Consider the following 20,030-nt stretch of genomic DNA (forward strand, 5'->3'; position numbering starts at 1 on the left):
GAATTGCTGTGATATTTCAGGGTGGACCAAAGTGGTTGACCAAACGAATGACAGACCGACCGACCGACCGACTGACCGACTGACTTTGCCATCCCTAGAGCCATGCTGCTAGCATGGCTAAAAATAAGTAGGAACCTCACTAAATGGGTCACTTATTTAATAGGTTGAACAGACAGTCAGACAGCTTTCTGTCACCAACTGTCTACGCTACCAATTCAAAATGCTCAATGGCAGCCTTATTGTGCCAAGCAGCTGACTGTTTGCTTAGTGTGTTTTAAGGTTTAAGGTTTAAAGGGAACCTGTTTGACTGTTGCAGCTCTAATTTCCCTGCTGAGTTCCCTTGGTGGCCACAATGTAGCACTCCTTAGGTAGCACCATAGATATGAAATGGTAGATACTGTTGGTAATAAACTCCCATACAATAATTCACTCACATCTATGCCACTTAGCATCTTTGTGGCAATTGTCTATGTGTTGTATGTAGCAAAAATGATAAACAGGCGGCTGAAAACATACTTGTGAAAGTAGCTTCGTATTAGCTAATGTTAGCCACCTCATACCGTCCCTATATCTTATATATTGGGTGTCTTTGTGTGGGTGTGTGCGCGGAAATATTCTACATCAACAAAACTATTGTGAAGCTGCTTAGATTTAGTATCTTCGTCAGTGTTTGATAGAGAGGTATATATTGCAGTCTTTTTGTAGTATTCGGCAGAGTAAAATTACTAACTAGCTACGTGTAAGTTATTAATTGAATATCACAAAGACTGGAGGTTTGTGTGTGTGTGTGTGTTGGTGATGGGGATTGTTTTGAGGACTTTTTGGGCTCTTTCAAGCAATCAATTCTAATATGCTGCACCATGAAACTTAGAAATCCAGCCACTCCAGTCCTCGGATCTCCTCCTTGCCCGTCTCTTGTACTAAGATTTACAGTTGTTCCTCAGGGATACGTCTGCCCTTTAAAACACTGTCACACAGCTATCCTTGTACCTGCGGGCCTCCGGGATCCAGCCTACGATGTAGCGTACCAAAGCAAGGTGCAAGGGAAGGTGCGAGGTGTCAGCAGCCTGCAGTCTCTAAGGTGTCAAGTATGAAATAATGCTTTGATCGCACCCGAGCTGTGAGAGACGACCTAACCATGACCTCTCCAAGTGTCCAGCCAGGGCTGTGCCACTGCTGTCATCCTTCTCATTTCCCTATAGAGACGTCACTTTCTCTCTGCTAATAAAATTAAGGACGCCCTCCTCACAAGCAGCCTCCTCCAGCCTCCTTGACCTTAGCACTTGATTGGTACCTAAGCACTGCAGTTTCCGATAACTCTCCCGAGATAAAGTCCTCTGCTGCCTCTCCGAAAAAGATGATAGCTGATAGATGAGAGTATGCTGCGTGCATGTTCCGGGACTGGGTTCACTGGCTGATCACAACCAAGTTAGGGTTAGATTAGATTATGAATTGTATATATGTAATTAACCCTCACCGACCTGACTGAGCACCCCACCCCCACCCCCAGGGGCAGTCCCAGCGGATAAGACCAAGGCTGAATTTCTTTCCCGTACACCCCTGGTACTCTGTGTTGTATAAACATGGTAAGGAAGGCTGTGATCTGCAGTCTGACTGCCATGGCTGTCATGCTGAGGTAGCGTTCCACGAGGTTCCTCCAGGCGTCAGCTCACTTCTAAAAGATGTAAATGTCTCAAAAATGTCTATAGGGTGTATAAAAACAGCTTTTTAGCTCAAGTCTCATGTCTAAAGGCTGCGAGCGCCTTATTTGCCTTTCAGATTTAATTATGTCTAAATTACTCAATTCTAGTTGCTGTGTGCGACATAATGTGTACAGTATAGTTACACAGAATGTCTTGTCTCATTTGTCAGAGGTTACTGTCTTTCTGCCTTTGTGGACAATTATGTACTATATAACATTTTGTACCAGTTTAACCCAATAAAAATCCATTAAGAGTTTATTACTATCACTGCTGGGGAGTGACTCATATGTACATTTATTGAGTATATGTACTCAAACGCTGCAATAAAGTACAGTATTAAAGCCAGTATGTGTAGTTTTCTTTTATAATTATGGCATTTTTTAAATTACTCTGTTGGCATAAGTTTTTGTTAGTGGATTTTACTTGAGTATCTCCATTTTGTGAGACTTTATACTATTACACAATTGTAATTCAGACAGGAGTGATATATTGTACTTTTTAGTGTAAATGTGATGGAGTTTTAATAATGCCAGCTGTACACTATATGAAGCAATTAGTCCAACAAAACTTCTTATAGGTATGTAAATAGAGCAGAAAAGTTTAGTCAATTAGCTGATTAGTTGATAGAGAGAACATTTATTGACTGCTAATTTCAAAATTGATTTATCCTCTCAGTCATTTTCAAGATAAAAGCCTTCCAGCTTCTCAAATGTGAGGATTCACCGCTTTTCTTTGTCATACATGATAGTTGATGGCATATCTTTGGGTTTTGGATAGTAGGTCAAACAAAACAAGACATTTAAAGACATCGCCTTGGGCTCTGAGAAATTGCGCTGGGTATTTTTTCCCATTTTTCGTCATGGCAGCAGTAAACACCACAATATTATGGTTTTTTAAAAAATGTCCTGACTCACAGTTGTAAACATGACACTCATGGTTGGAAACGGGAAGCGAATGGTGGTCTGCAGCACATTATGCCATCTAACTATCTAGCCATCCCCACAGCCTGCCTCCTTCTAATAAGGCAAAATCATCTTATCAAGTCACCTTATATTAACATCATCTGAACTGCGTCACTTCCCCAGATCATAATTACTACGGCCGCTAGATGGCATAAATGTAACTATAGGTTGTTTTTGCTGGCTGGCTGAAAGGACGGGCTGCTTTCCTGCCTTAGTCACCTATGCATAAATAGTAGGGCTGTTATTGATTAATCAGCCAATTCTTGTTTATTTTTGATTAGTCTATAAAATGTCAGAAAACAGTAAAAATGCCCACAGTGATACCGTAGGTATAATTCAATATTCAAATCACAATGATATCAAAATGAAAAAGAGCAGCAAATCCTCACATTTAAATTGCTGGAATCAGCGAATGTTCACATTTTTGCTTCTAAAATTCTACTGTTGATCAATTTCCTGCTGAACAACTTCAGCATTAACATAAAGTCATTTGACCTCTGGGTATCAACAGTTTCTGGTGACTGGTTTTCAAAGGTAAAACAGGACTCCACTGCCTTGTTTTGTGTGTAGGTAAGTAAGATATTATTTACTTAAACATATTAAGATATTATATTTGTAGTTTTGAGCAGCAAGTCAGAAACTAATCACCACCGACAGCTAAATGAATCGCATGTAATGTGGAAATATATTTAGAATGTGGAATGATAATAAATGTGGAAAGATAATGAAGATAACAGCAAATCCAGTGATGCAGCTTTACAATCTATTTAATAGCAGGAGCCATTTAAAACCACCCTCTTCCTTTCCCTTCCTGTTCACAAATGGCAGGTCTGTTTCTAGCGTAAGCCATCGGGGTAATGCCATGACAGAGAGACTGTAAATTGTTCTGCTTGTTATCCTCCGGCAACTGAAATCCTGCCACGCAGTCAGAGCTCAGATTGGTGACTGGGAGCTCCTTAGGCTGTGAGAAACATTGTTAGGAGAGTTCTTGTCCATCTTGTCCACGTAAACACGTGCGCACACACACACACACACACACACACACACACACACACACACACACACACACACACACACACACTCTCTGCTGAAGGCCTGCTGCAGCTGGGTCCTGATGATTTTCCTCAGGGGTGAAAATAACACACCTTTGTCCATCACAAAGCTAAATGGGATAAAAAGAAGCTATGGAGGCACAGTATTATATTCACTTAATTACACCTGATAAAATGCAATTATTATAAGAAATAAATGAATTACTGTAGAGCCATGATGTAATATATGGAGCTGCGGTGTGTTTTTTTCATGAAGTTGTAATGAACTGTCTCAAAATCAAATGTTAAAGCAAGAAATGAAAAATCTTGCATTGTCATTTAATAGCATTGTAGAGTAAACAACAGATAAACACAGATAACATGCTCCACAACACAATATATCCTGTGTTTCTGGACAAATGGTCAGAATTTAATCTATCTAAGGCCTGTTATATCACAAAAAAATGCTGTATGATGGTAATGATGTGTAGATACACAATGTAAGCCAGCAGTAACAGTAACTTTTCAAACAAACCAGGACACAGGACACACAAATAAGAAAAGAAGTAAGTGAATCAGCTGTCTCTGGAGGCGCAAGCTTCAGTGTCTGGGCCCTATTACTTGCTTCGTACCCGTCAGATAACAGACATGAAAATCTCTTTGAGTCGACCCAGCCTCCAGCCCTTGCATGACGGACTCCATTTTTCTTGTGTGCCGCCACTCCCTCCACTGCTACCACCTTCACCAAAACACCGCCATCATTATTCACGAGCCTGCTTTTCAAACAAATAGCTGCAGATTCCTGAGTCGGACCTGCGTCCCTTCCCAGCAAGCATGTCTACACCTTACTGCCGACACTTCAAGATACAAACCTCGGTGTGTTAGAGAGGGAGAGGAGTGTGTGTATGCGTGTGTGTGTGTGTGTGTGTGTGTGTGTGTGGAGTGTGTGATCTGCCCCCTAAAAAAAGAGATAGCACAAAAGATGGATGAAGCCTGGGTGACATACATCCTGACACTTCCACAAAAGAAAACATCGACCACCCTGCTCACAAAAGCCAGGGGACAGAATAATGTTTTTTTTTTTTTTTTTTCTCTGTGTCTGTTTTCCTTTTTTTCCCAGCTGCTGCCAATACAATCCAATTTTTGACACTCTAAATGTGGCAACAATCATTCTTTCTTTGAAATGGCACAGGCAGGCATACATAAATGCAGCACACAATGTGCTGATAAAATACAGTGGGGCACCAGCAAACCAAAGCAAAAGCCTTTTGACCTTGTGTGGCTTGGAGTGTGTGATAGCTCCCTGGATATAAGAAAATCAATATTCTGCATTTAGCTGTGCAGGACCCTCTATTAAATGGAGCAACATAAGACTGTTTGTTTGTATTGACATGAAAAACACATCGAGCAAAATGCACCTTTGGTCAGATATTCTAAAGGGTAATTAAAACAAAGATAATATACTTAATAATGGGCTGGTCATTCCTTATAAAAAAAATTGATTACCATGGTTTTTAAATTTTAGATTCAAATATTTGATTCTTAATAACTGGAATACCTGATTCTGGAATACCTGATTTAAAATTGGATTGCATCCAATCTTTTTAAATCTTAAAAACCTGTCTGTATTTATTTAAAGTGCAATTCAGAGGTTGAAGTGGGCTTTAATGAGTAAGAGTTTAGTGTTAAATGGACAGCTCAAAGGTCAGTCAAAACATTTCACACATCACAAAATATTTCATTAACAGGAAGTGTGTGTGTGTGTGAGTTTCAAACAGGGCAGAAAATGAGCATAAATGACTCATAACAGCCCATGGACCATAATCCAACTGCACTGAACTTAAAATACATCAGAAGTTAAATTTGACCTCATATTCTGCCAGATTCTTTCTAGCTAAAATGGCCAGACTGCAGCTCACTCACTGCCCTCAGATGCAGCTAATAAACATGTATTTTAGACTATGAGTGTCATAAATACAAACTCACCCCATTTTCAAGAGTCCATTTTAATTCAGTGCACTTGCTCAAGCTGTTTGGAGTACTGCCATTGTCATGTTTTTTTTTTACCCTGGTAGGAATTCTAAAGTGCATGATGACATCATAACCTAGTTTCAATTTCTGAGTTGGTAATTCCTCCTAATGCCAGTCTTATTACTAGAAACAATGTGATTATTGGACATTTAAAAAAAAAAAAAACTTCTATAGTACTCAATGCATGGGAACTACAATGGTTAAAGCATAGGTAGTGTCAAGAATATATCATGGTTAATGTAATAAAAAAGACAACATTAAAGCAGCAATAATTGATTCTTTTGGCCACTGGGGGGCAGTGCAACAAGTTGTAAACACAACATTGACATAGTTTTGTTTCATAAAGCTGTTGTGGTGAGTGTTTTAGCAAACATTTGCCTATTTACACATTCAGCCAACATGGATCAACATTAGCATTCATTTGGGGTTGTGTTTCTGTCCACTTGGTGAATTTAAGTTCAATATTCACTCAGCTTTTAGCTCTGTTTTGGTCTTGACCAACTCAAAAATATCTGTGCCTTTAGCTTCTAAATGCTCCACTGTGTTCACCAGCTAGTTGCTAACTTTGGTTTGTCAGAGCTTTCTCACTGAAAACAGGTGGCTACTGCAGGGCTGGATGAGGTGGATGAGAGGAGTGAGAATGAACCAAAACAGTAAAGTTGTGGGCTGTAAAACCAAAACAGAGAGCTGAAGGATATTAAAATGCTCTGAGGATTGAGGGAAACCTAATTCCATGTGGGTTCATCACTACCAGCAACACCTTTCCCATCATGCATAATCAGTTGATCCATTATCAAGATAAAAAAATATTGATAATTGCAGCTTTAACTGTACTTCTTCACTTAACTGTTTTTTTTTGCATGAAAGCTGGATGTGCTGGACACCTTACCAAACTGCACATTTCCTGCTTCACTACACAAAGGCCACACTGTTTCCTGCATCGGCACTGAATCATGAGATTGGATATAAATTGTCCATTATAAATGTAAATCCAAGAAATACTTGGCTGGTAATTTCTCATAGAGAAATAGAGAGAACTTACTTTTGTCCTTGATTACTGTAGTTGTTGTCATATGACTCATATCCTTGGTCATCATAAGCTGTTCCGTAGCCGTCATCATATTCCTGAAATAACAGAAAATGCAACCAGTTACTTGAGTTGCAAAAAGGGAAAATTGCCAGCAAACATTTTGACTTTGAAGAGGTGTTGATATGACAACCTGTGCAACATTATAACCCCGCTAAAATGAAGTTGAGAAAAAATATGTAGGATAAGAACTGCTGTATTCAACACGTTTTTTTTTGTTTGTTTGTTTTTTTGCAAAATTGTGACCTAAATACCTTTCTGATATGGGTTTACAACAATGTCTGAAGCTGAAATAGGAACTTTTACCAAATCATAATAACCTATCCATCAAATGCTTACAGGGTAGTTTTTTCATAAACTTGCAATGCACCAAAGCCTTCAACTTAAATAGTGTTAAAGGACCAATACTAGGCCAAACTGCTTGATCTGTAGCCTGTATACTGCACCATTAGACTGGCAACTGCAGCCCTGCCCTTGTCTCTGTGTCAACTGAGTGACAGTGGGATGTAAAGTCTCTTGCTGTGGCTACGTTTCATCACCACCTCAAAGGATAAGCCTTGAACATCTGTTTGTGCTCCAGCAATCTGCCCCGTCCCCCCCTCTGCACTCCACCCAGGCCCCCGCCAAGAGGAACATCAAAGCGAACCAGTGCCGCACCCGTCCTAATTTGGGATAAATGGGACTTTGTTCCACAAAAGGCGTCGACCCCTAGCGACACATCTCTCATCCCCCACACACTTCTTGGCTAATTCCATCTGCCCCTGATTTGCATGCTTGAAATGAATGTCTGTAAGATTTAGCACCAGAAGAAAATGCTCATCACATCCATATTATTATTAAGGCCCTAATTCCTGATTAGAAATGTGCATTTGCCAAATGACAGTATTTGAATTGACTCTTTTATCTTTAATCCTCCAGAAACGAAGTATGTGTGAAGGAACTACATATGACTCTCAACAAAGAGCCCCAGATGTAACACTTGCTTGTTTCTGGGTAAAATATTATTCAAATGGTTACTTAAGCTTTGGTAACTGCAACAGTTGCTTCAAGGCATTTCTTTTATCTGAGGGCTACCTTTTCTTATTCTGTGGGGGAAACCTGGCAGGTGCATTTTAGGATAATTTTTATATGCTGAAACCTCTCTGTGGTCATCCCACTGGGTGGCTTTCAAGAGTTGTTTGCGATTCCTTTGCTGTTTGTGTGTGACTGGGAGGTCTGTTGGTTTTTGTGGAGGTCTTTGTCAGTTCTCTTCTATTTGTCTAGAGGTAGCTTGAGGGAATTGAAGTCCCACCTGGCATTTGTAATTCTGCCATTACTACTGCTTTGGCAAAGTCAACAATTTCCCATGCTAATGCAAGGACAAAGTTCAGTCAACAACTGTACTTTTGACAATATTAAACTCCTTGAAGCCCTTAAAAAACAAAAGCAGCAGTTCTCAAAAAGCAGTGCAATTTTGTCAAAGGGATGTAATTAAAGGCACTTCTCAACAGACAGATGAAACTGGAGACTTTGATTTGCAATTTCCCATCAAACCTTTTCCTGCTTACTGAAACGGAAAAAAGAAAATAGTTACTCTTACCATTTTAGGATAGTTTTTGTCAAAGATAATCTTCATACCACAGACAATAGTACAAACAATGCTAATATTTCTAAGTGATGGGTGGGTGAGGGGGAGCAGTGAACATGTTCATGTTTTTTCAACCCAGTCTCACAACAAAGTGTGTGACAGCTTAGTTGGTCCACACCACAAAACATATTAGTTTCACAATAATGGCTCTAAAATTGTAAGATGCCTACTTTTTTTTTTGGCCTGTTCTTTTCTATTGGCCTGCGTCCATGTCATGACCATCAAGTTTCTGTCTGCAAAAACAAAAAAATGCGAAAATGCTATATTTTTAGTTTCGACATTAAAGTGATTTGATAACATAATCTTCATTCAGTGAATGTAAATGATGTTTAAGTTGTCAGTTATTACAGATATTCTTGCAGGCTTTCTAACGTTGCTATGGTGGTTGCTATGGACACTGCTAAAACCATGTAGTTGCATGTTGTTGAATCACTGTCCTTGCATTCTGTAGTTATCTGAGCTCTTATGTTATTTGTGTTGTTTTATGTAATCATTTGATGATGTTCTTTCAATAAAAACATAGATTTTAGAGCGCCCCAGGGATAAATTGAATTTGAAATCCAGAATTTGAAGCTTTGTGATTGGCTGACCAGAGGACCCGGCCAGAAGTATTTTCCTCTCTGTCACCATGTTAAGGTTTTCTTTTAATGATATCTTTAACATTTCTCAACACAAAAACACTGAGGTGTCCTTGATAACTCAACAATATGATAGGTTAATGTTAAGGCCATCAGTTTGAATTATTTCTCCTTTGTTTCAGAGAAATAAAGTTATATCTGAAATAAATCAATATCTTTACTTTTTCTTAACAAATATAGATGCAGTGTAATTACTAGATTGGCTGTACTAGATACAGTATTTGATATATTCAGTAGATATATCTTATTACGACCCTATTTACAACCCTACTTTGCAAACCGGAAGAACTACAATTGTGGTGCTGATTTGTATCAAGCTGCATGGCATGGCTCTAAGGAACTGTAGTTTTAAAAAAAATATTAGTGTTTCTTGAAGGGAAGAGGCTTACAAAGGTGATCCATGTTACTGCACAATATAATGCAATCCACTTAGACGGAATTATTCAACTCTGTGGTGATTTTAAGATGAAGTTGATGTCATATTGTACTGATAAATATAGGTTTTGCAGTTTTGCAACCAACATACAGTATACACAACAATTAATGTTAGGGACTTTCACCATTAATGTTTATAATCATCAGTTTTATTCTGAGGACTGATCTGACAGAAGAAGATGAGATCTGATGAGATTATCATCAGATCATCACACCAAAGAGACTGATGGTGCTGTACTTTGTAGATTTAGTCAACTAACCATATGTTCTCATCTGTTGTTCAAACATCTTGGTCTTTGGAAATGATTTTATTCTAGCAGTGGCTCTTAGCTTGTCTTAGCTGGTCTTAGCTCATCATTCATTACATTACAAAGGTCAAGATTAGGAAAAAATAGCAACTAGGATTACTGTACAACAAATTGGCAGAAACTTGAGCTACAGTGGCCAAATTCAGAACAAAAGCAAAAATGGGCATAAAGTCAAAATCAGCTGTATTTTATCCTTCTACTTATGTATTTCAAAGTGGTGAAAAAAGGAACAAAATGCAACATACACTATTTGCTCAAACAACAACTGTTTGAAGCTGAAACTGATCTAACTAAAAGGGGCTTACTGAAGTAAGTGTGTGCATTGCTAGAAAAGTCATTTGGAATTGAGATAATATCTCTGTTTTTGTCAGAAACACGCTTGTTTTTGTATGAGAACCCTTAGGATCATTCTATTTCAATCTATTTGAAAGTTGTCTATTGTACAGTTCCTATTGCAGGCTGGAATAAACAAGTGTGGTCATGAATATTGAATGATGGGAATCTCGGCAGGACAGAAAGTAAAATCATGTGTTGTGAAAGCAGCCTGAGTAGGCAAACAAAACAGTTTCTTCATGACTAAAATCACGAGGACAGTCAAAACCTGCCCTGGATGACAAGGTCAGCTGTCATCACTGGCTCCAAAGTGACCACAGATATATTCACATTATAAATATGTCCATTTGACCACATGATATTTAACAATAAGGTTATTTTTTGGATTTCAAAGGCAACATTTACACTTCTGACAGGTGACTCCAGAAAATGAAATAACACAGTGCATCACTGAACTCTCATTCATATTGGTTTCAAAAACTCAACACTGAAACATAAAAGAAATCATTTAATTTCTCAAGAGGAAACAGAGGAGGCTTTGCCAATACAAAATTAATGTATTCACCCCAAATGATTCTCCATATGGCCTCATGATAATAAACTCATGAGATTATTGTTTTTATTTCCTTTCTACTTTGTTCAAGGGCACCAGTGTTCCATAACTTTCTCCTTAACTTCTAATAGGGAAACTATTTGAAATGGTAACTCAAAAGACAAGTATGTAAAAACTATGAGTACACCATGTAATGAAAAATGTTCAGTGAATTGATAATCATCTCAAACTAAATCAATAGAAGTCAGTGAGCACCCAGACACGAGGCTTCCAGTTCAGCAGCACTATATATGGAGAGTGAACTTGTGAACATCAAAAAATGAACAAACTCCAGGTACTACACTTCTTGGCTGCATATACATGTAAAATTAGGTTGTGAAAAACACACTGATGATTAGAAATAACAGACATCTGATTGCCTTCCAGGCTGAGTTTTCAAAAACGTTGTGTAACAAACTGTTATACAGAGCAGCAGTATCATGAAAAGCTGAAAGTAATGTACTGAAAAGGTGGGGCTACACAGTTTAATGCAATGTTATTTCAGATCACTGGTACAAGTTTCAGTTCATGATTGAGAGCCAGCAGAGATCTTAAAGCCAGGGAAATGTCTTTCCTACATCTTCAGCTGCCTGCTTTTATTTGTTTTTAAACCAACTTAATGAAATTATTTTCCACTTGCATAAAAATATTTAGTGTGAAATGCATTTATACATACATTATTATGTTCCTGTGTTATGAAGGCAGCAGGGGGTGTGTTCTGTAATAAAGCAGGTCTGAATTAAATTAAAGTTCTCCGAACCATCAGTCACCTGCAGACTTAGTGCTCTACTCTACTGTCCTCAGTAATATAAGCAAAAATTCTTGTAACAAAATAAATAGGCTAGATGTGATGAATAAATGTTCTGGTTAAATTTGTTTGTTAGTGGCAAGCATTATACTGGGGGGAAATGTTATTAACGTTAACAAGAAAAAAGAAATTACACAGCACTGCGTTGACTTGGCTTCTCATTTCAAGTTCTTTATAAACTAATTCTATAACATTCCTTCCTATAGTGTTCTCATGTACTGTACTGTAGTTATTCAACAGGGAAATGATACTATTTACTCATAAAGAATAAGTATAATATTAGGAGAAAGAGTCTTTGATTTGGTAAATGGATTGCATTTATATATAGGGCTTTTATCCATGCCCTTTACAATTTGCTTCTCATTGACACATTTACACATACACTCATACTCCAATGGTGGAAAGCTACCATGTAAGGCACTGGGCTAACCATCAGGAGCAATTGGGGTTTAATGTCTTGCTCAAGGGTATTTTGACATGTGAACATGAGCTCAGGGTTGAACCCATACCTGCTGAGCCACAGCTGCCTCATGATTTAGCATTTCCTCATGCCTTTAATTGCATTTTATTTTGCTAGCTCCATCTGTGCATCTTGAGCCCTAAATACAGATAGGATTTTGTTTTATGTTTGTTCCTAGAGGTGATAATGCACTAGTCTACAGTACATTTAACAATATCAGTTGAATATTCAAAACATACCCACATCAGGATTGCCACATCCACCCATGTCGGGCACTTACACAAAATCATGTCACCACCTGGGTGAAAACATTACAGGCTGATTTCACCAATTTACCACTGTCAAACTAGCAGGTTTAAATTGACAAGGCCTGCCAGCAGCCCATTGAGGCTGAAATTACATCTCATTACTTTACACCCCTCAGTACTAAAGTGCTGAATGAAATGAACACTTTACTGATGATTTTGCCAGAACAAAAAACATTGAATCATTAAAATCAAGTGTTCATCCCCCTTGGAGAATGAACTCCATGATAAGCTTTTAATTAGATTAGTGGACATATTTCAAGCAAAGTTGACATTTTGGCCTGAAGGCGGCATTATAGGAAAAATCATAGTGTCCAAAATGGAGGGTTCGTCCTCAGGGGAGCATTGGTGGGCTTGTGAATTTTCTTATGTATGAGTGGAAATTCTAGCCTGGTTGGCACTAAAGGAAAGGTTACAGGGTCAGTAAAACAATGGGATTCATCATAAGGGGACCATGAATGTCCACAAATGTCCTAGGAATTTTATTTTATTATTTTAAAAGTTTTCCAGATAAAAATTTACTTGATTTTGTTTGCACTACAAAAACGGTATAGTATAAGTTGTTATCAATAAAAGTTATTCCTGTTATCCCCTCCTGTAATTTTTTTCATTGAAAAGCTTTTAATATGAAGCAGCAATAACAGAACATGTGTTTTCATCAGCAGTAACTTAACACAGCTCTGATAGGACTGAAAGCAATCAGGAAATAGTAAAATAAGGCAGATATCTGATAGCACAAACAGGGATGCATGAGAGAAACTTAACTTCAAACCACACAAATTCAGTTAGAAGCAGATAGCTGAACACAGAGAGACTTTTAAAAACAGCTTGCTCTCTGGTCTCCAGTATAAGCATGAGTTGATTCTCGCAACACACTGCTTGTTTGAAGGGGAGAAGTCATGGGTTGGCAGCAGTCAACCCTGCCAGCGAGCAGGACCACAGCAGTGTGGCTCACCACGATTATCCCCTGCTGTGAGGCTGTAACGGAAACACGTTTCATTGCAGGTTGGCCTGAAGCGCAGCTAAAGCAGACCAACCCAGTCTACTGTAATGGTGTCTGTGACAGACACCGTTTTTTCATACTTAAGCCCCTTTCACACATGCAATCTATCCCTGAAATGTTCAGGAACATTTCCTGCATGGGGTTATGTGTGAATTGTAAAATTTCATGGAAAATGCCGGTGTGGCTGTGCTGTGAATGAAGACAGTAACATTGCAGGGACAAGTATGTTAAAGGTTATGCCTGTCTGACAAAAGACGTGGAACGAGCAAACCAATCACAAGACGCCGCCAATGGCATATTTGAATCCATAACTTGTTTCTGGTTGCCTTGCTAATTCTTTCACGGGTAATTTGATAACTGACAAGCAATACAAGTTCTTTTGTTTGTAAATAAGCTCCTTCTTTCAAGAATGGCTGGAAACTGGACAGATACAGAAATAAGGGAGCTTCTCTCAGTCCGCTGTGTACACACATATGGCTTTGCCCAATCTTCTTCTTCTTCTGTTTAGTTCTATGGCAGTTAGCATCCATAAGTATTGCATTACCACCATCTGCTGGACTGTCCATTGCCCCATCTATTCTGGCATTGCCATGGCAGATGTGAATAAGGCGCAAGACGGAAATGTTCCAGAATGTCGCTGTAGGTGTGAATAGTGAAAATCAGTAGTGGTGCCTGAAAGGTTATCCCAGTAATTTACTAGGAACTATTAGTGAAAGAGGCTTTATTCTTACAATACTGTTAAGGACCTTTAGATTGTCACATTGGGGGCCAGTACAAGACCAAATAATTCTATTTATTTGGGTTTTTTCAAGTCTGTCTTAATATGATATTGACATGCCATTATGTACGTGGAGATGGGTCGAGGTCACTCTAAGCCAGAATGGAGAGTAAGAATTGTTAAGACTAAGAACCGTTTCCACGTACAAATTTGCACGTCAGTATTGTTTTAAGACACTTAACAAACCTGCTTAAGCTCTTCACTCTATTATAAACCAAAAGTATTGTTTCTTCTCATACACCATGTTGTGTCATAACACACAATGCACTGTAACCATAACTGATGCAGACCATACACAGTGTTAGCAGGTAGATACCCTGGCTGGTTCTCGGCAAAGGCCATATGCCATTAGTGTTAACTGAGTCCTCCACCTGACTCGTGTTGTCCACTCACATTATACAACACTGCCTGGTTTTAAAGACCACATTAAACTTTAACAATGGCATGTTATTGCCATTTATTAGCCCAGCTACTCTATAATTGAGTTACAAGCGAGCAGAGAGGAGAAACATGCTTGGTTTATAAATCATGTTGGCACATTGAAAAAGATTCTTTTCTTTGCTGTCTGATACGTGGAAAAACAGCTTTAAAATGGGAAGCTGCCTGTGATGTTTGTGTGAGTGAAGCTATTATAATATCTGATGTGTTCGTATTGATATACCATTTACTCAAAATATCTTGGAGAGCACAATAGCACAATAATACTGCAACACTGCTGTGTTTCCAACACTAAACAGGATTAGTGTGACAGTGAGAGGTTGAGGGGGTGGGGGTGGGGGCAGAGACAGCGAAGGGAGAGAGAGAGGAGCCCCTAAGTGAGTCTTTCATTTGTATGCCAGTGGATGGCTGAGAGGCGTGTTGTTAAAAGATAAGGACTGGCCTCTGAGGCCACTGAAGACTAACAGAGGGCCTGGCACTGCATGTTACAACAGCAGTATCACAGCCGCTCCACTGTGCTCTACAATACCACTGTAACAGATAGGATGCCACTGACGCCCAGAGCAGGCTTTTTCAGGCGATGGATTTGTGCCCTGCACACTGTACAAAATCCAAATGAGTTCAACAACGCATTGTCCTCACGTTATGAACTTTACAGTGAACTGCACATGCTGAACGGCCTGTGCGAAAACACAAAAGGTGTCACAAATGCAGACAACAAAGCAAGAAAATTAAGCAAATCAAAAGATGAAGAAAAGCCGTGTTCTCCCCAGACGACTACATTACGATACCATCTGTTCAAAGAAAAATGTCTCGCCTCCATGCAGCTGTGCCACACTTCTCTTAACTTCCTAAGGATAAAAGCAAAATAACACCACATGATATTGCTCTAAGAAAACAAATAATCGAGTATTTGTATCCCTCTGTCATCAGTCTTAGTCTAAAATGTCTCAAAGTAGCTATATGTCATTTATTCAGTGCTTCCTGCATATTTCAGATAGCTGAACAGGCTGGAATTTGCTGAAGCTTTTCTGCTCTAGGGGTAGATGTACTACTCACACTATCAGATTGAGGATGCCAAAAAATTGCCCCATGCATCAAGTATGGGTATAACTACGCTGTGTTACACTTGACAAATGTCTTGGCTTTCCTTATGTTATTTTGCCACCTTTGGTTTTGATCCTGGCTAAGTTTTGAATAAATCTTATTCACATCTTATCTGGGGAATTTGTGTCATTAATAATTTAGCCCTGCAGAAATACATCTGCCATGGAAAATGAAATTCGATATCACTGTCTGTGATCCAACTAGCTGGACTTGACTGCAGAGTCATGAGAAGCTGGGGCCTATCCAAACTCTCCTCTTGGCAAGAGCCGTGGTACAATGAGGACAGGTTTGACTATATACACACAAGAATTTATTTCCGGTCTGCATATACCACTCAATATACAGACAACCATTCACACATTCAAGTCAACAGTATTCATCCTCTGGGGACCATGAATGTCTGTAGCTAAAAATTGTGCCAATCCATCTTGGAGATGTAGAGGTATTTCGCTTGATAAGTGAGCTTGCTGGTGGAGCTAGATGAAAAGTCAGAGGATCATCAAAGCCGTAAGGATTCATCCTCACGGGACCATGAATATCTGTACCGAATTTCATGGTGATCCATCCAAGAGCTGTTGAGATATTTCACTCTTTCAAGTGGTGGATTGAACTGAACTGACTGACATGCCATCCCTATAGCTTTGCTGGTAGCATGGTGAATGACAGTAGAAGAAGAAAAATTATTTGTGCATTGAAAACAAATTACAGCTGATTTTAACTAAGATTAAAGAGAAATATTGCACTGTTTAATATATAGTGGAAATACACTCAATTTAGAATAAAATAGCTACCAGATATACAGTATATACAGTCAGCAAGGACCCACCATGCTCAGAATGGATTAGTATATCTGGAGGATTTAATATAAACAATACCAACCCACATGCATCGCACTTCTTGGTCTTCTCAATTAAGCTTATGTGTGAACAGACGGTAACACAGTTACACTTTGATATTGTACCTCTAGATTAAGCATGACCGTGAAGTTCTGCTTGTACTTCGATTAGCCTCGTCTGACTCCATATTGGCAATGTTGAATTTGCGAAAGAAAAGATGACATGCAGCCTTATTTCTGAATTGAGAATTACATTATGTTTTATTCTTCTCCAATGGGATTAGTAGCAGGTAAAACAGATCTCAATGCGCCTAATGAATTTCATGAAATGAGATTTGGCTGCAATCATAGTAACCACTCAAGACTGATGGGGCTGCCAAGACTGGATCATGGGATAATAACATTTCTGTGATTTTGTTTGGTAACAATCGGATTCTGAGTAATTTGATACTGATACTTCCAGCACAAACAGGAGCTTTAACAGAGGTAGATTATGTAAGCCAAAAACCATCCAGAAAAAGATACTGTACGTTCATGCGTTATCATGACAAAATCACCAGGAGGTAACATAAGTCTGGTGCTTTTTGTCTGAACAAGAGAAAAGACAACGCCTTCAGCTAAACAAATGTTTTGGCCCGTGGCAATGCCGCACAGCAAAAAGAAAACGATGGGAACATGCATATGAGTGAATATTAAGCAGTGATAAATGAAGGCAACAAATGTGAACACGAAACATCTCTTTGTCATTTCATTGATGAATACAAGAGCCTATTTGTCAGCGCCGGATGGAGAACACTTGTCCTGGGATGGTGATGTATTCAAATAATACAGAGCAACTCATTCAGCCTCTAATTTGCAGTGATGTGGTTAGATTTATCATCTGGCAGATGTTGGGGGTCTTTTTTTTCTATCCAGATACACAGGTGCAGGTGTCGGGGGATACAGTTTACAACTGTGACAATGATGGGAAACAGCTGGTCCAGGAGTCATTCTCTACGACCTCCACGCATTTGAATTGCAACCTCTGAATAAACCTGTCAGATGTGGTTAGGTATGGGCTACTGGGGCAATTTTCCAACGTGGGCCACCTCCTCTCTCTTTCTATCTGCTAAATATGCGATGTTGATGCCGGAGTCTCTAGGGAACTTGCCTTGACAGTGCGGCAGGAGACTCTCTTGGCAAATGCACAAAGGCTCTGACTCTAAGCCTAATGTATTCATCTCTGGCAGCTGTTGATATTACAGACAGGTTCCCTTAAGACTGTGCAGGTAAGCTAAAAGACCAAATCACAAAAACACCTACAAAAACAAATTCACACTCTTTATGCTAACACCTCAAGCAGCAAGACAAAAAAAGTGCTGCATGCATGTTCAACTCTTACAGGCTGATATTTAAACCCTCCTCTGGACTGAAATGGACATCTTTAAAGTGTCCATTCACCCAGATTACAAAATAACATTATGTGAATAGAATTAATTCTGCAGTAATATGTCTTTACAGAAACAGTGTCCTTGTTATGCCAATAATCCAAACATTTTCACCCTGCTAAATACATTGTAGAAAACTATGCTGAATTGCTATTGAAGTTTTAAAAAATTATATTCCTTTTCAATAGAATAAAGTCTGATACACTACACAACCACCCACCACTCTGACCTTCACACCCTTACTTTCCACCTTACACTACTTCCTGTTTGGCACTAAAGGTTGACATTGGATATAAATCTTGAGGTGAAAATTCTGAAATGTCATTTAGAATTAACTGTCAAATCTGAATGTAATTCTTAGGGATACCAGTCATTACATGGTGATTTATTTCAGATATATTTTACACCCTTTGATTCATGTTCACATGCATATTTATATTCATGAAATACAAACAACTTAAGGGAACACACCTTTAATGGGTGTATTGGTCCTCAAACTAATATGCATGTTTGAATCCAAAATGTGTGTCTCACCTCCTGCACATTGATCTGCAACACTGGTGATACTCCGAACTCATTATCTTTACATGTTGCATGACAAGTAGAGTTGCAAATAGTGTGTTGATTATTTTTTAAATTGATTTATTCAGTTGTTTAGTCTGCAGAAACTGCCAGAAAAGAATGAAAAATGCCCCTCATAAGTTCCCAGAGCCCAAAGTGACGTCTTTGAAATGCTTGTTTAGCCTGAACGAAAGTGTAAAACCCAAAGATATTCAATGTTCAGTGACGAGAATGAGAAAAGCAGCAAATCCTCATATTTGAGAAGCTGGAATGATTCTATATTGTATAATACTGACTTGTTGTTTGACTCTTTGTTTGAGTTTTAATATACTGTACTTACATATTCACCGTATGTGTCCTGGACTATGGGAGGAGCCGGCCGGTATCCGGCGGTTGGGGGGGCACCTCTGGCTCTCTGCACCCCCCTCCCTCTGGAAGATGGGGCACGGCTGGGCGGGGCTCCTCTGGGTGCTGCTCCTCTGGGCACTGCTGCATGCAGGGGAGGGACTCCTCCTCGACTCCTTACACAAGACACAAACAGGCATAAACAAGTTTTAGATGAAAGAACAGAAAATCAGATATATTTTATATATTAATTAAGCCTTTTTTGTGTAGAGTACAATAAATTAAAAATGATTTTTGGAAGAAATGGGTATGAATGCATTGTTGGGTGAGTTTGGCTGGATCAGGTGGCACACATCCTCTCTCTGCACAACATGTTATCATGATCTTAAGCATTAAAAGCTACTATTACAAGGACACTATTATATATCATCAATATGTGGTCTTTAGGATGAGGTACTGTAATTTATTATGTTTGGAGTCAAGCTGCCTCATCTACATCCTCTCCAGTTAGTGATTTCCTACATCAGCCAAAGTGACAGAATGGTACAACCGTAGCGATGAATCTGATACATTCAGCGTTCGGTTATATGTGTAGGTGGAGAGAGAGGAACAGCGAGGGTGGAGGGCAAGTTCCTCCAGTCGAGAAAAAGTGAGTCACATCCATTACTCAAAACACAGCATGTCTTGTGGCTGAATGGCTTTCCTGTCTATTAAGGAAAATGCAGATGAAAAAACTGGTATTTCTGCCTGTTTCCATGATAGATGTTTCCCTCTGCAATTGTTGATTTTAAACGTTCAGTCTTGAAATGAACCTTTGCATGTGGCCTCGGAGGAACAGGCACAAAACTCGGATCTTCCATTTTAACATTTTAGGTATTATAGGATTGATTTTACCTTTAATATTTAGGTAAACAAGCATGTCTCTCATGAGGCTGTGCACCAAAATAGCTACTGTGAGATAATGATCTGTACAGTCATCTAGATGAATTAACACAGAACCAAAAGTCTAACCTGCACTGTAATCAAGATGGAAGCAAAGTCAAGCTCCTCTGTTGGAAATCAAAGGCGAGCTGACCTTGTGGTTTGGTAAAATGTTGCTCGAGCTTTTGACACCGACTGGGCTTTCTTTAAAAGCTGTTAACTGATCTGAAGCAGCGGCAGGAAACCACAAAGGTTTCTCTCCAGGTCATTTTATTTCTATGCTTTCCATTTCAGC

The 20,030-nt window shown here is 39.1% G+C and overlaps 1 protein-coding gene across 1 annotated transcript in view; it reads right to left on the reverse strand.

The window, feature by feature from the left end:
• Positions 1–20,030, reverse strand: part of khdrbs3 (KH domain containing, RNA binding, signal transduction associated 3) — a 107,002-nt gene that overhangs the window by 10,525 nt on the left and 76,447 nt on the right. Inside the window, exons 6-7 of the mRNA XM_044336617.1 lie at positions 18,810–18,990; positions 6,770–6,852 (exon numbers count right to left, since the gene is read on the reverse strand). Coding sequence (XP_044192552.1) covers positions 6,770–6,852; positions 18,810–18,990 — 264 coding nt within the window. The remainder of the gene's footprint in view (positions 1–6,769; positions 6,853–18,809; positions 18,991–20,030) is intronic.

The sequence above is a fragment of the Thunnus albacares genome, chromosome 19 (genome assembly GCF_914725855.1).
Source record: "Thunnus albacares chromosome 19, fThuAlb1.1, whole genome shotgun sequence".
NCBI classification, from domain to species: Eukaryota; Metazoa; Chordata; class Actinopteri; order Scombriformes; family Scombridae; genus Thunnus; species Thunnus albacares.